Below are 18,844 nucleotides of genomic sequence, written 5' to 3' on the forward strand. Positions count from 1 at the left end.
TTCGTACACGAATATATATATATACACAATATTATACATACACATATATATATATATATATATATATATATATATATATATATATCTATATATATCATCGCATATGTAATATAATATAACGGCTTATTTTTAGTAAGGCTAATTACACCACCGGGAACGTTCCCTTACCCCAATGGTGGAATATAACGTAGAACGAAGTAATGAAATAAGATTTACTAGAGTGGTGGTAGTATATAGCTCAGTTAGGCAGATTTTCTTCATCTTAATAAAACGAACGTACTCTAAAGTTGTTACGTTACACCCTCTCTTATTAACTAATCTAATATACGAAAATGAAAAGATCATCAAATGGAATAACCCGTAATAGAAATTATGTCGTTGAGTAATTTGATTTTTTTTTTATTTTTTTATTTTTATTTTCCTTATCTCATATTCAATGATCGTTACGAATTTGTTCAGATTTGACGATGACTGTCTCGACGCTGTCGGAATCCAAATTGTCCTTTTTGATGGCTGGTCCCCACAAATTAGTCGGCCGGAATAAATCACTCTTTCTCTGTGTAGAATTTAAAAGGGTTAAGAGATAACTCGTTAAAAGATACTACTACTACTATTACTACTTTTCTTATATTCATTCTTTGCATAACTATTTCTATGATAAAAGGGTAAATGTTTGATAGGGGGAAAAAACTCGTAATTATATATCCTACCTTCCTATCTAACCTGTTCTTCTTCATTTCTCTCTCTCTCTCTCTCTCTCTCTCTCTCACTCACTCACTCTATCTATCCTCTCTTTTTTTTTCCAAGTATTTTCCTTTTTTTTCTCTCTTTCTCTCTCTCTCTCTATCTCTCTCGAGTACTTTAAACAAATGTTAGAACACGATCGATGATAAGAGAAGAGAGAATTAATTACCTCGTAGTTTGTTTGGATGACACTAATTAACGATCTAATTTAAAGTTTTTACTTCTCTTTTTGTTATTTTTTTGTTTATGTTTATTTTTTCTTTTCTTTCTTTTGAAGGATGCTAGAGAGTAGGGCAAATGGATGGGGGGTATGTGGAAAATTGGTAAAAATATTCAAACGTTCAAATGTATTTTAAAATAAGTTTGAGTGTTAGTTTTAATATTCGTACGACAAGAAACTTTTGCAGGTTGGTTCTTGGATTGCGAAACAGAAATAAAAAAATTAAAAAAAATAAAAAGTAAACGACGTATAAAATTACGAATCAAATGCAAATGACGTCAATGCAACGACAGAGAGAAACAGAAATGAGAAAAAGGGTCATTTTCGATTAGGTTCAAATTTAAACAACAATTAGATTTCGACGTATAAACAGCTAATCGAAATACAAATCAATGTTAATTTACAATGTTAATTTACGACAGAATTTGAGCACCGGATTTACATTCGTTTATTATTATAATTATTATACAATCACGAATCGGACACTGAAAGCATAACTTATCGACCGATCAAGTAGTATAAAGGGCCAGTAGTAATAAATGCAAACGAGGAACAAATAAACCTTTTTTTTCAATCCTTCAAATGAAATTTTCAGAACATTTATTTTCGATTAATTGATTATAGTTGATATAATACGACAATTTATTATAATCTTTTTTAGATTCATTTAAAATTTATTATATATTATTATATATATAATTATATCAATATATTATTATATATTTTTTTATATTCATATTATTATATTATATTCATATTATTTTTATATTTTATATTATATTATTTTTATATTTTATATTTTTATAATTTATATTTAATGTATATATTAATATAATATTATATATTTTATATTTGTATTATTTTTATATATTTTATATTATATTATTTTTATATTATATAATATTATTATATTATTATATTATTATATATAATTTATATTTAATATATATAATATATATTATATATTATATAATTATATGACGTTAAACTGTTAATAGTAAAGGACTAAACTAGCCAGGACAAGTAGTATTAATAGTAGTATAGTAGAAAAGTTTTCTCATAAAGTGTTAGAAACGGTACACAACTTACATAGGTATATTATATATATATATATATGAAAATGATCGAAGCAAAGCTTTTGAATGGTTGACTATAGAAAATCTTAAAGGGCCTTTTGTTCTTCTTCCTTAGTATTGTAACCCTGTGAAGACTCGCGAGTAGTTTCCTTGAAGTTCTACTTCAAGAAGGAAGGAAGGAAGGAAGGGATAGAAAGAGAAAGAAAGAGAGTGAGTCGGAAACAGAAGGAAAGGAGATAAGAGTAATGGTAAATTTATCGGTTAACACAAAGCGGAAGTAGTCAAGAGAAAGAGTGAGAAAGAGAAAGAGAGAAGTAAGTAGGCGTTAGTTCGAACTTTTCGTAGAAAATAGGTGCGATGAAACGCGCACCGGACCAAACTTTTCCTTACCAAAGTGCGATTACCTACTACTATTACTACTACTACTACTACAATCACAATGTATCCTTGAAAAACTTGTATTAAGACGTTTCTCCTTTACCGAAGATCCTATCAGGAGACAGGCAACTTTTAAAAGGCATTCCTGCAACCGCTTACTATACCACCCCCAACCCATCCTTAACTTTAACCCCATTCCAACGAATACTGAGAAGTGTTCTTGCCTTTTAATTCTAACCCAATTTATGATAATAATTCTATTAATCACGTTACTTACAAACAATTTCATTGAACTAATTTACATACGAGATTTCGATCAATTGGTATTCGAATAATAACAAATAATTTGAATGTTCATTTGTAATGGAAATAAATATTCACTTTTTAGTTACATTTGAGGTATCAGTACGTCATGCATTTGTTTGGATAAAGATGCACGTGAAATATTGATATGTCATTGAAACTGAGATGAGATTTAATTAGTTAAATAATATATATAAAAATTATATATTATATAGTATATAATTATAATTAAATATATATATTTTATAATGTGTAATATATACACACACTATACAATTATATAATATAATATTATATTATAATATAACTATATTATATGTACTATATAATTTTAAAATATAATATATATATATTATATAATATAACTATACTATATAATATATTAATATAATATAATATATATAATATATAATTTTTATATTATTTAACAATACTATTATAGTCAAAAAATTTTATTTTTTATTTTTTCTAAAACTGCCGGGATTCGAACCCGCGGTACTGCTGATACGAATCTGAGACTCTCGCACCGAGCCACCGGACCGTTATTGTCAAAAAATTTTATATTATTTAACTAATTAAATTGTATATTATTTAACTAATTAAATAAAATAACTTGTATATATTATAATTAATTGTTTAGAATATTTCAAAATAATTCACAAATAAACGTGTAACCAAAGGGTTAATATAAAAGAAATAATATAGCAACACGTTTGCATAGAATAAATAACCTAAATTAAAATAAGAAAAATAAAGATTATTTTTGAATGCTACTATAATACTATGTATAAAGAAATCTTGATAAATAATGTATTGATATATCGTGTGTTTATGTATCAATAAATTCTTGAAAGGAGAGAGAGAGAGAGAGAGAAAAAAAAAGAATGAAATGGATGGTTAAAAAGATTTTTCTTTGAAATATAATAACAGGAGGTTGGTAACTCTTACCAATATTTTCCAAAGATGTATGCCAAAAAGATCGGAAATGGTGCCAGGGTAGATAGTCCGATTAGTATTCCAATCGTGTTCGCCCAACCAGGAAAGACGTACTCACCGTAGCTTGCCGACTCGTAGGTATACATTTGATACACGAAGACCCCCTATGGATGAAAAGCAAAACGTGTTATTCTTACTCAAAATCCTGCAGACAGAGAGAGAGAGAGAGAGACAGACAGACAGGCAGACAGACAGACAGACAGACACAGAAGAGCGTAAACGCTCGTAACTGGTGCAGCGTGTGCTTGTAACATAAGGGAATATAAAAGAGAAGTAAAAAGAGGGATGAAACCAACGAACAACGAACAAATGTGTTCGTTGGTAGTATAAGGGGATGGTATGTGTGTTGACTGAAGAAGAAAAAGAATAGAAAGAAAAAATATCAAAGAAGCTAAATAGGTAACGTTACATTTAAACAAAACAAAACAGAAAAATAAAGAAAAAAAATACAAAGAGAAAAAGCAACACATTAAATATATGTATGTATATAGATAAGTATAGTATGTTATTTTCTATAAATATTATATATAATAGAAAATATAACAAATATATATATATATATATATTATTTATTATAAATATAAATTATAATATTATATTTATTATATAATAAATACAATCATATTAATTATTATTATATTTATATTATATTTTTAAATATAAATATATTATATAAATATTAAATTTTAATTAATTATAATTAATATTAAATATAATTTATATTTTCAATATAAATATAATAATTAATATATTATTATATTTTTTTATAATTATAAATACAAAATATATAGTATTATTATAATGTAATATTTTATATTTATTATATGATAAATTTAGTAATATTAATTTTAATTATATATATGATAAATATTATCATTTATATATAATATAAATATATTATATATTTACAATTATTTTATAACATTTATATATAATTTTTATATTATATACAACAACAACAACAAAAATAAGATAAATATTATATATAATATATAAATATATAATATACATAACATAAAAAAAATTGGTTTTAATATTATAAAATATCTTATCAAAAAAAAATATAACACTTGATAATCGTGATTCGTAATATTATTTTACTAAAGTTTTTTTTTTACTTTTTTTTTTGTTTCCGATCTTAAATTCTCTTTAAACATTGGAGATCAAACGCAGCTTATATCCGAGGTTAGGTGAATTTCGAAGAGGAGGAAGAGTCGACGATCGGTATCGCTTGTTCGCTCTTCTGTGGCTATGCTCTGCAAATTTAATCTGATGTTGTAGCTAGGGGTGAGAGAGTGAGAGAGACAGAGAGGGAGAAAAGCGGACTCGAATTCGCTTATCAACTTCGAAGCGTACGCGGTTGCACGGAAAGGTTTCACGCCTGATTGGAGGAATCGATACGCATTGATCTCCTAGTAGAAACCTTACGTGTATATATATATATATTTCTCCTCCAATAGAAATCCGTGATTATGAAAGGGATAAACGACAATTTGCGAATAGCGAAATAATAGTCGAACGAAGTACAAATTTTCTATTTGATTATACGATTCGAAGAATGAGAGAGAAAGAGAGAGAGAGAGAGAGAGAGAGAGAAAGTACAACAGAAAAAAAAGGGTAAAAAGAAATAGAAGACAAAGAAAACCGAGAGATTCTCGAGGGTTGAAAAGTAAAAGAGAAAGAATGAGAAAGTTAACGGAGAAAAAAATGAAAGAAGAAGAAGAAAGAAAATCCTTGGTGACGTTTTCTGCCATTTCCTTTCTATATCGCAAACGATATTTCGAAGGTAGTAGCATACGCCCTTTTACGAACAGAGAACCCTTCTTGCCGCAATCAATTTGACTCGTGCGTGTGACAGCAGAGTTATCGATCTAACGGGGGCTGCTTTAAATCCAAGTGAACCGAGAGAACGTTACTGGACACTGTCCTTCGTTCACCAACGTCGGTTGGTTGGTTGGTTGGTTCGTTCGTTGGTTGGTTGGTGGTACTCGAGTGCACCTAGGAAAAACCTACTCTCTGCGATCATTTGTTTCCAAACGGGCTTCTGTTTCTGGACTGTTGGTAAATAAGGGATGACAAAGACCCTCTACAACGAGATCCACTTGGACGTTGCCTGCTTGTTGGCAAAATACCTACCTATTGTATGTAGTATTAGTTACGTAGGCGTGTCCCACCCCCACCCCTCCAAGGATGACAAGAAACTTTGAAAAATGGTCTCTTATACCGAAAACAAAACGCATATGCATATGTATTGGTCTATTCATATACGTGTATCACCTCACTCGTTCTCTCTTTCACTTGTACTATATGGTTAGATACTCGTAACCACCAATACACTCCACTACGTTCACATATCGTTCGTTCCTGCGGTCGGGCAATTAGGCGGTTAGCCCGTTTACCCATTTTTGATGGTTACCACTTTTTGTTGGTCACCCAATTCTACTACAAATTACTTGCCACGTTGCGAATTTTCACCTATCCTACCGCTGATAGTTACAATGGAAATTGTTAATTCACCCACCTTGGGTAAATTTTGTCCTATCCTTTGATCGCCAGTAAAATAAGAAGAAAAAGTTCTGATTGGACTAAACTCCGAACTATCTAGAATATTACGTAGCAAATGGTCAAAAATAAAGAAAAGTCAAAACAAAAAGGATACGGTAAAGAAGTCTAGAGAGTTTAGGAAGCAAGCAAGCAAGCAAACAAACAAACAAGCAGGCAAGCAAACTGCAAGTAGAAAATTAAACCGACAAGTAGTTTCGTTTCGTTCCTTTTTTACTTTACACGGAAATTCACAATTTTGTGCTCTACGACCGTGTGATATAAACCTGGAGAAAACGCTTTTTTTACAAACAAAAAAATAAAAAACATTTACAATATTATCGATGTCATTTTGTTTTGAAAAATAATTTCCCGTGAGATTCGGAAATGCTCATTTTGCCGAAATTAATTCGATTCACGTTCAAAAAAGAAACTCAAAGGGAAAATAATTCAGTAGGTAAGAAGAAGTAAAAGTAGAAGTAGAAGTAGAATAAGAATAAGAAGAAGAAGAAGAAGAATCAAAATAAAAGGAATAGAAAGAAGATAAGTACGTGCCCCGTGGAATGGATTGTCTACAATGGAAAGTAAGTCTGAGAGAAAGCAGAAAGTTTAGGGACTGGAGAGAAAGGGTGGTGGAGTAAGAGAAAGGATGCATTAGACAAAAGTACTTCCGATGCTGTTCTTCTGTATAAAACTCAATAATGATCGCGTCCTAGGTGAAAGCTTAGACGATTATTTAATGGGCGACTTCATCGTTGTCGACTGAGAACGATAGAAACATGAAAGTTAAATCACGCATACACATTGGGAACATTTTGAATGCGTTCGAGTGCGAAACTAGACGTAATAACTTTTGATTTGATGTTTCACAGGCGAACTATTTCAATCAAAGGAACATCAGGGAAACGTGGGGAATGCCTGCCTACCTTCTTCTTTACCCTACCTGAACGTAGAATCACTGTGACTGGACTGATCGATAAATCGAAGGGAAAATACTTCAAGTTTTTTTCTTCCTTCTTTCCTTTCACAGTTTACAATTCTAACTTATTCCCGGTGGATTGGCAAAGACCTTTGACCCCCTTTTTTTCTTAAAAGACAGATAGATATGACGTACGCGAGAGTTACCGATAACATAAGCTAACGTGAATGACATAAGGGATAACAACAACAACTACGACAAAAGAGAGAGAAAGTGAAAGAGAGTGAAGGAATATTCGGAAAAAAAAAGATAATAAAGAAAATATCACAAAAGGGTGATTCTATTGCAAGTACAAGACGACAAGAAAGGGTACGAATGGTACATACATATATATATATAAGCTTTTACTTTCTTATCATTTTCATCTGACTCGATCGTTTTCCCAAAAGAGACTCTGTTATCGGGTGGAAAGTGAAGAAGGAAAGATGCTCCTCTTCTCCTTCGGTTTTCTCGGCTTTAGATGGTTAATAGAATCGAAGAGTTTAACCAAGTTCTTCTTGGCTCGAGAATGGTGTCTACCTCATCCTCTTCCACTTCTTCCCCAGAAGAAGAAGAAGAAGAAGAAGAAGAAGAAGAAGAAGAAGAAGAAGGAAAAGGAAAAGGAAAAGGAGAAGGAGTAGGACACAGATGTAGACGATGTGTAGTAGGTAATGCACTTACCAAGCAAGTGATAGGCGCGAGCACGACCCAGCTGAGCCACCAATAGCTATGTAGCAACCGACCGAACTTCATTTGCATCTCGCCGATGTTACAGAGAAATTTGTTACATCCATAACACCAAGAAGCCAGTACGACCTCAGCGACACCGATCAATAGTATTGCCCAAGATGCTGTATTCCAATCCATCAATGTGAACAGGTATATTCCACCGTCGAAAATCATTGGTATTGCCAATAACCAACATAGTATACATATTCCCAGTATGACGTAGCTTTCGTACTTTCGTAAATCCGGGCGTACGTCCAGTATTGCCGCATTTATCGCTTGCACCCCTGCGAACTGTATCGTAAAAAGTAACGACTACTCGTTTATTCTGTTTCTTCGATGTGTACTTTGTGTATATGTGTATGTGTGTGTGGGGGGATCTTTTTTCTGTCTCTCTCTCTCTCTCTCTCTCTCTATCTTTATTCTCGTTTCTCTCTAGTTACTTTTACTTCTAGTTCTATTTCTTCTTCTTCTTCTTCTTCTTTATTTTCTCTTTCTTTTTCTCCCCCTAATTTTTGTCTTTTTTTAGTTTTTGTTCTCCTTGCCTTAATTACCTCTCTCTTGGCGCGAGAGACAACGCTCGGAGGACAGAAAATGTTTTCAAGACAAAGACTTTACTTTCTCTACCGTTCGATCTCCTCGCTCTTTCATAGTTTCACCCTTTCTATTCTTCCAAAAGAGAAAAAAAGATAAGAAAGAGAGAGAAAGAGAGAGAGAGAGAGAATGAAGGATAAGGGGCTAGGGGGATATGGTGGTAGGGTTGGGGGAGGACTAAAAAGGGAGGTGTAGATTTCACTCAGACAGCAAACCATAACTCTTTCCATGATATACGAGCGAGAAGGGCTAAGAGACGATGCAAAAGTAACGCGCTCGTGCGACTATCATCTTTCCATCTTTTTCTTTTTCTTTCTTTCTTTCTTTCTTTCTTTCTTTTCTCTCACTATCCAAGTACATTCTCACTTGCAGCTTCTTTTGATAAATACACGAGAAGTAGCAGCAACATCCACACACAACTCTCGTTTTCTCAGAGTTTCTCCTCGCATAGTGCCTTCTTAGCCAAACCCTTACGAATCGCTCGTCAAAATCTTTTCTCTCTACTATTATAACATTCATCAAAATATGTGTGTGCGTGTGGGTGTGTGTGTGTGTGTGTTACTTAAAAACGTTTTCTTTATCTTTGTTAACACGTTGAATGCCACGTGAATTCTTAGGGAAATTCCCGTCAGACCACAGGCCCGAATCCACACTTTGTACGATTCTTCATAGTCCCCACTACGCTACTAAGCTTTGTATATGTGTATGTTTATGTACGACTACATACTACGAAGTGTATTCATTACAAAATTAAAGTCAAATTTTTATAATTATTAACAAAAACATTACGCCTGTATGAATGTCTGGAGGATTGCATATATACAGGCGCGAATTACTATAATTGTTGAATAAATAATTACAATAAAAAGGAAGAATAATATTAGAATAATATTATATAATAAATTATTCTATTCCTGATACTATGCACTCGTCTCATTCTCTCGAAACTTGTTTTTATTAAAGGTTCACTTCTAACTTGTATGATCTGCACACATGTTCTAATTTTTTTCTTTTCTTTTTTAAATCAAAAATCAGCAAAAGAATTATTTATTTATAGTATATTATCTCAATACTTTAATGTTTTATTAATTAATCTTTTTTCTTATGTGTTTTACATCGAAGAATCGTTTAAAGTGTAAAATTTTTCTTTTACCAAAGTAAAGTAGCTTTTAAAATTGATGATAAAAGATAAAATGAGAGAGAAAGAGAGAGGGATGATTTTAAAATGAGAGAATTGTTAATTACAGACAATTTTATAATATTTTGTATAAAAGAGAACTTTTCTAAAGAAAGAAAGAGAGAAAGAGAGTAAGAGAGTAAGAGAGAGAGAGAGAGAGAGAGAGAGAGAGAAAGAAATCTTTTCTGTAATATGCTTCTTTTTAGATTCTTATAATAAATTCTCTTTTAAAAGACTTGCGTCTGCTAGTGAAATTGATTTTGAAGAGACAAAGTAGATAAATATAAATGTTGTAATTATCTCAAGAAATTAACTCTCGATATTAATAATAATAATAATAATAATTATTATTATTATTATAATAAAAGTAAAATAATGATTACTTACTTGACTACCAAGACCAAGGATAAAAAGCATAAAGAAGAAAAGAAATGCCCATAGATTTGGTAAGGGCATTCTCACCACTGCTTCCGGATAAGCGATAAAAGCCAAGCCCGTACCACTTTTGACAACCTCGTCTATTGGCATTTGCATTTGTTTTGCTAAGAATCCCAATATGGAGAAGATCACAAAACCAGCAAATATCGAAGTGAAGAGATTCGTGATACTGACGAAAATGGCGTCTCTAGAAATATCAAAAAAAAAATAAAAATAAAAACAAAGAAAAAAAAGAACAAATGAAATTATTTTCAAGAATATAATAAACATTTTTTTAAATAATAGTCAAAATAATATAAAACCTAATTTCTCATATTAATTTTATAAACAAATTTAATCGATAAATGCTTAATGTAAAAAGAAAAAAAATGATGAGTTAGGTATTAGTAGATTGTGTATTTGTAGTAGTGAAAAAAAATAAGAAAAGAAAAACCAATAATGATACGTTAAAACGTGATATTTCACTTAAAACGTTAAAAACGTAAATGCAGGGATAAAAGTATAGAAGGAAATGGTAGGTTCGTATTATCCTTAAGGATCTGTCGGGCAAACAAATTGGCAAGTGAATCGTTTTACTAACACAAATATAGCATCATTTTATCAAAATTACTACCCTGCCGCTTTTTGCCATAGACGAGTTCCGACATCACGCAAATGTTCATTTGATCGTTGAAACATATTTTTAGTAAAATCGAAACCTTACATGTAGTTCGCGATGCGTATCCCATACCATACCATACCATACCATACTGTATACCATATTATACCATACCATACCTACGAACGTTTAAGCCTGACACCTGGGGATTATGCATCATAGGGAGCTATCGAATGTTCTGTCAATCTGTAACTCGAGTACAAATCAGAACTGGAGGAATGCGAACGATACTGTTTCCTATGATTGGTTACTCGTGTTTAGAGGTGTCTGGTATGTTGCTAATTATCCTAATTGTCACAATTACCTTATCATCTTACCAAACACTGACATTTGTTACAAAATAAATATCCTAATAATAATAATAATGAAATATCATTAAAATAACTCTATCACGTATTTGCATAAAACTTCCAACAGAAATCGTTGTCTTATTGAAAATAATTCAATTTTAATAATAATAAAATGTAATATAATATAAAATAATAACAAATTGTATTACATATATATAATACAATTTTAATAATAATAATATATATATAATTGTAATATATATATATATATATTCTATATTATTATATTATATATTATTTATTACAATTTATATAATATATAATTATTATTATACTTTATTATTATAATACCTACCAGGTAATATATTATTTTTTCATATTGAGTTGAAGAAGAAAAAAATGTTAAAAAGAGTAATAGCTGTAAATAAAAAATGTGATATTGGTAGCACACCTGTGACAATTGTTGGTGAAAGAATTATAGCTGGATAGAGTGACCAAAGATCCGCAACCGATGCCAAGTGAATAGAAGATTTGCGATGCTGCATCTCCCCATACGTTGGCGTCTTTCAACGTCGACCAGGTGGGCGTGATGTACCAGAGAGAACCTTCACCAGCACCTTCCAGTGTGACACCTGCGCGAAGGTATCTCTTTGAATCGATAACGCTATCGTCTCTTTCTGTATGTCTCTCTCTCTCTCTCTCTCTCTCTCTCTCTCTCATTCATTCATTTACTCACTCACTCATTCACTCACTCACTCACTCACTCGTTTAGTTTTATTCTTCGTGTTTCATTCTTATAAAAAGACAAAATCACCTTGTTTCTTATGTCCGATTCAAGACTCGTGCCATCGTACGAGAAACGAATCGGATTCTGTTAGAAAGAAAAGAAACAAAATAGGGAAACGTTTCAGCATATTTTACCAACACCTAGGATCGAATTGTGTGGTGTCTCTTCGAAACGTGTTTCACCAAATGTATCTCTCTGAAGGAATATACCAGGAAAAGCTTTGAAAAATTCATAACACTGAATTTCTTTTTTCTTTATACACTATGTTTACTTTTATCCTTGTGGTTTTGTATTTTATTCGAATAAACAATGATCAATTTTAATACTTAAGAAAGGGATAAGTTATTATTAGAAGAAAGTTATTAAAAAAAAAAATTGAGATGGAGAATAAGAGAACAAAAAATATTGATTGAATAGATTACTGAAATATATAATTATATATACATGTATAAAAATAATATATAATATTATAATTTTTTTAATATAATAATAATATATATATATATTAATTAATATTATATATAATATTAATAATATATTAATTTAATTATAATATATATAATAAATATTATATATTAAAATTATTATATATATTATATATTTAATAAATATAAAATAATATACAATAATAATAATAATAATAATATATATATAGTATAATAATATACTATTATACTAATTATTATAATATAGTATAATATATGTAAAAATAATGCTTGAAAAGATTAATGAAATATATAATTATATATATCTAAGTATATATATCAAGTAACACCATAAATACTCGCGGAAACACGTCTAGCGATTTTCTTCTACTCTATCTACTCCTACTATTACTATTACTATTACTATTACTATTACTATTACTACTACTACTACTACTACTGCAATAACAAACACCTTATATCTCGGTTGGCAAAAATACGTGCTAGCGTATTTCACAGTCAAGTGACGCGCAAATTAATTGCAGGATCGTCGTCCAACGTATCCTAGAGTTCTTCTATTCTCTGGTGATAAATCGTCATCGTTGTTTTCACAAAACCCGAGCGCAGAAATGACTCGGTTTAATAAAAAGAAACACATAGAGAACTGTGAAAAGTTCCGGGGAGTAAAAGGAAATGATCTAATATACCAATTAATAAGAATTGTAACAAAGATTGATAAAAATGAATGAACCTTTTAGTTACTAACGATAAATAATCCTATTTTAGGAGTTTCTTATAGAAAAGGATATTTTATCAAACATTTGTCAACTTACCTCTTATTAACAATGCCAATAATACGACATAAGGAAAGATTGCAGTGAAGTAGACGATTTTCCCAATTGATTGGACACCTCGTATTAGACACAAATAGCAGATAATCCAGGCAAGTGTTAGACATCCAAGTAATTCCCATCTTATTCCACCAAAGTTTTCCCACGTGGCACCACGAATACCGAGAACGTAGTCGCTAGACGCGATCAACGATCATGTCCGTTCAGGATTAGATGGTTTCTTCGATTCATAGCAATATTTCTCGTTTTCACACTACCTGCGCATAGTATTTTACCCCCAACCGTCCGATCTAACACTAACTAATAATACAATGCTAACGCACTTTCGCAAAACTAATTTTGCGAAATAATAATAATAATAATAATTATAATAATAATAATAATAATAATAGTAATGATAAAAGAAATTACGAGAAAAAGAAAATAATCAAATTCGCGAGTTATAAAATAATTATTTACTATATATATATATTAAGTTTATATATAATAATTATATATATTAAATTAAAATATATATATTTTTAATTTATATATAATAAATATATATATATATTAAATTTATATAATATAATAAATATATATATTAAATTAATATTATATAAATATTATTTTATAAATATTATATTATATAAATAAATAAATATATATTAAATTTATATAATATAATAAATATATATATTAAATTAATATATAATAAATATATAAATTAAAATAATATTATATAAATATTATTTTATAAATATTATATATATATAAAATAAATATATGTATATATATTAAGTTATTTAAAATAACTAATTATTATATATATATATAGAATAATTAACAAAGATAATCCTACCTGAAATATTCCTCGGAAGATAATACTCTTTTGTAAAGATGACGAAACGGTGTAGCGTTGTTGTTGTTGTTGTTAGTGTCATTTTTTAAACAATGCGTAATGTTTCCATATTCGTAGCCAAATTTTTGACAAACTATATTAATTGAGGTACACGTTCTGTTGTAAAATATCGTAGTAGTGTCGTTACTTTGACACTGAAGATCTTGAATACCACTGTAACAATCTTTAATACAAATAAAATAATTGTTAAAAATGTCAATCTTCTTTCACCCCATGAATACTTGTCAAAGTAAAATCTAACTTTTGTTTAATATTGAGATATGAACAACGTCTACTTATATTTTGTGTACATTAAAACTATGAATATAATACTTACCATTACTGTTAAAGTCATTATTACAATGTGCCCAAGCGAGATTCGGTGAAAATGATGCAAAGATATAAAATATTGTCCATGCTACTATTATCATATAATAGATTAAAACAAATCCAATAACAACTAAAGTACAATAACCGAGGCCTTGAAATGCTGGCGCCATTCGAGCAAATGCCTCGTTAGGACCTAGACCAGAATATTGTCCAATTGCAAGTTCCAGAAAGAATATCGGTAAGCCCATTGTGATCAGCATTAAGATGAAAGGCACAAGAAAGGCACCTGATCAAAATTAAAAACAATATTAGCAAAGTTTACTTATCCAAGAGAAGGGAGGGAAAGGGGTGGGGGACCGTAAAATATCTAAATCAATATTTTAGAAAAATTATTTTTGTAGTGGTTAGTAAATGATTGCGAATTTTGTCGATGGGTGGTCTTTTAAATTCACCAATGACTTGGTTGCCAAAACAAAATATATTATATATATTATATATTATATATTATATATTATATATTATATATTATATATTATATATTATATTATTTATTATATTTATTATATATTATTATTCATTTATATTATATATACATTATTTATTATATGATATATTATAATATTATATTTATATAATATAATATTAAATTAATATTTAATTTAATTACAATATTAAATTTATATTATAATATAATATTATATATATATATATTTTTTATATATATATATATATATATATATATATATATATATTTTATAATATTAAATTGCAATTTTTTACTAAACCCCACTCCCAAATTTTGTCAAACAAATGTTTGGTATAATCTTCTATTCTATCATTTTAATTATTCCTAAATATTCGTTAAAAAAAAAAAAACGAAGTGTTTATAAGAATACTATTCTTTTTCTTTCTACAATAATTTTATAATTTTGTGTATTATATTATAATGATCGAGATAAAAAAAAAAAAAAAAGAAGAAGAAATATTATACGATGCACGTACAAGGTATCTTCTACGTCACTGCATTCTTACTCAGGCGTCTTTACATTTCCTCTAGTTTAGCTAACTTATCCTCGAATAAGAATAAGAATAAGAAAAAGAAAATATAACAGATAAAAAAAGAAATGAGATACTATCGAAGGGAAAAGAAAATTGGGGGATTGGAAGGAATGGGGGTTGGTGGGGAGCGGGGGGGGGGGTTAGGAGGGGGTTAAAAAGGATTCAATGGCAAGAGAAAATATAGACAAGATAAAAGAGAGAAAGAGAAAGAGAAAGAGAGAGAGAGAGAGAGAGAGAGACGAAGAAGAAGAAATTGAAACTCCTAGAATGTACTCTAATGATGCGAGGAGAACGAGATAACTATCGGTATTTCGTAATCCTATACGGATTCATGAAATATTGGAAATTCTCTTCTTCCGTCTGCCTGTATTTTTGAATAATTCATAAAATAGAGAGAGCTTATACTCTCTCGTAGCAAGAGATATCGTAGTCAAATATACGCGTGTATAAACATATCTACCTTTAAATATACACATACATCCACCCCCACCCTCACTATATATATATATACATTATATATTATTATATAATATACATATGTTTTAAAGCGACAATCCAAAGCACGTGTTAGAGACGCAAACGGCTCAATTTTCAACGCATACCAGATAACATAAATGCGTTAGGTGTGTGTATGTGTGTGTGTGTGTGTGTGTGTTTGTGTGTAAAGTGTGAAGGTTTCATGAATTTACCTACGTAGAAGTTACGTTGCTGATCGAGCAACAGGAAGTTCGATAAAATCTCATTCCCTTCTCTATTTCTATATATATATATATATTTCTCTCTCTCTCTCTCTCTCTCTCTCTCTCTCTCTCTTTTGTCAAAGTGAAATGTACTAAGAGGAAATTAATCGCATTTCGAATCGTCGAATGAAATCGATGATTATGTGATAAAGAGATTAATTTGTTCTGACTAATTCCTATCTTTCATTGACTTATCGTTATTTCAAATATAAGAATTAAAGTCCAAGGGTATGAAAAAAAAAAAAAAAAAAAAAAACAGAAAAAAATGAAAAATATTCCCTCGAAAAGAAAAAATGATTCATAATCAAAAAAAAAAAAAAAAAACTAACAAAAAAACAAAATTAATATACTCAAAATTTCATTTAATATTTATTATACCGTAACACTCTGTTTCTTATTTTTTATTTTTATTTTTTTTTTATTTTTTCATTGGATTGAAACTCGAAATGTTTCAGTAAAATATTCGTAATATATATTTCGATAAATTATTTGTTTTATTTAAAAAATTGTTCGTTCAATTTAATGATAATTGACACGAGCACTGGATTAAATAAATTTAAATATTGATTTAGATATAATAAATATATAAAACAAATCGTATATTATACGATATATTAAAAGAAATAATTCAATGAAATATATGTTTATAAATCATCACGAATCTTTCGGGCAATCTATAATATATGTAATGATAATTGGCACGAGCACTGGATTAAATAAATTTAGATATCGATTTAGATATAATAAATAAAACACAAACACACACAATCGTATATTATAGGATATATTAAAGAAATACTATAATTCAATGAAATATATATGTTTATAAATCGTCACACGAACCTTCCGGGCAATCTATAATATACAACAACAATATACTATTACTACTACTACTACTACTACTACTACTAGAACAACTACGTGTGCTGCGTTATGTACACTGCAACTAGAGGGGGTGATCTTCGTGGTTGCAATCACGACAATGAACACGCACCCTTCTGATGCGGCAGATGTAGTTGCAGCAGCTACGTAGAGACACATAACGAAGGATGAACGCGCGTGTATACGCACAATGCTACCTAGTAGGATATATATATATATATATATACATATATATATGTTTGTAGGTAGGGGAGTGAAGAATAGGGGGAGGACGAGGAGGAAGGGTGGTTGCACAGGAGTAACTGTACGTGAGGGAACGAACTAGTAGTACTCACATAGTAGGTATGCATCCCTCACACTCAACCCCCAACCCCCCACGCACTTACGCACATAATGTATATACCCTACACGCATAATACATATACGTACCACCGCCATTGCGATATACGAGGTAAGGGAAACGCCAAACATTGCCGATGCCAACGGCATACCCGATGCAGGATAGAACAAACTCGATGGGGTTGGCCCATCCGCCTCGTTCAGTTGCTGGTAGTTCCACCAAAGCTCCACCAACCCCAAGAGAAACCCTCTTTGCCTGCCAATAACATGGACTACGTCATATTTGCATCATATAAATTATCTCAAACTCGACAAACGGGGGTAAGAGGATAAAACGAAGAGAAGAAACAAAGAAATACTAAACAGATATCTACCCACTCTCCTCCTTGATTAGGATAAAAATAATCCCAATAATATTTAAACAAAACGAGTTGATAATTGTAATAAAAAAAATAATTCATTGTTTTAAACTAATTTGAATTTGGTATTGTTTACAATAGAAATTTGCGTGAAAGTCAATTTATGAATTATATGGTTTTAAGATATTTATACGTAACTAGATTAAATCCTACTGACCAAATTTATCTTCAAAATTCACCGATTACCCAAACCGTTGCTAATTAATTCTAACAATTAAGCTTGAAGCTAATTTAATATATATATATATATATGTACATGTATATAGGGGATTGTGCTACAAAGTGTACTGTACTACTACTGTAGGATTATTTGATATTGTGATCTTGTTTTTCATATCAATTTCTATAGTTTTAAAGGAATCTCATTTATCTTGAACTATTCGAACTATTTCAACTATTGCTATTAACACGTTATATACTATATATGTTATATAATTATTAAATTGATAGACAGTACATTGTTGTATACATGCACACACGTATAAATGTATATATTTTATTTTATATATAAAAGAAAAAAAAGAAGAAAAAAAATGATATCATCGTGATATCGCTTTTTATTCGAACGGGAATGACATTATTAATGAAATCTATCGAGCACACTCGTTCGTTATTTAAGTCAGGAGATAACGGTACGTTGTTTGCTTCGGGCTAACAATTGCAACGTGTCATTTTCATTTGATCGTTTAAAATAAAATAAAATCAAAATAAAAAAAATCAAAACATATACATACATACGTATACATATACGTGTATATATATATATATATATACATATTGATACAATTTAATAATTATTAAAATATATTTTGAAATGAATGAATAAAAAACTTGTGTAATACATACCCTGCGATTATTACTCGTATGCGGTGTTATACTTTCGAGATCCATTAGGATGAGAAAAAATAAATATAACAATTAATTGAAAAAAAAAAAGAAGGAAAAAAAATAAAATGTATATATGTATATGTATAAATAATATTTGTTAGCTCCCAGATTATAGATGATTGTATTGCCAGCCACGCACTCGGCT

At 29.7% G+C, this 18,844-nt stretch overlaps 1 protein-coding gene across 1 annotated transcript; it reads right to left on the reverse strand.

The window, feature by feature from the left end:
* Positions 1-383: 383 nt before the first annotated feature.
* On the reverse strand, positions 384-18,844 carry LOC107068730 (sodium-dependent proline transporter). Its single transcript, XM_089179516.1, is given in 11 exon segments — positions 384-556; positions 3,670-3,692; positions 3,695-3,821; positions 7,898-8,236; positions 10,101-10,338; positions 11,551-11,731; positions 13,145-13,338; positions 14,004-14,226; positions 14,380-14,658; positions 17,483-17,648; positions 18,658-18,844. Coding segments are annotated over 11 exon segments (1,938 nt in total). The 5' UTR covers positions 18,703-18,844; the 3' UTR covers positions 384-433.

This window comes from Polistes dominula, unplaced genomic scaffold (genome assembly GCF_049000335.1).
Source record: "Polistes dominula isolate Pdom_NZ unplaced genomic scaffold, Pdom_raw_medaka contig_27, whole genome shotgun sequence".
Classification (NCBI taxonomy): domain Eukaryota; kingdom Metazoa; phylum Arthropoda; class Insecta; order Hymenoptera; family Vespidae; genus Polistes; species Polistes dominula.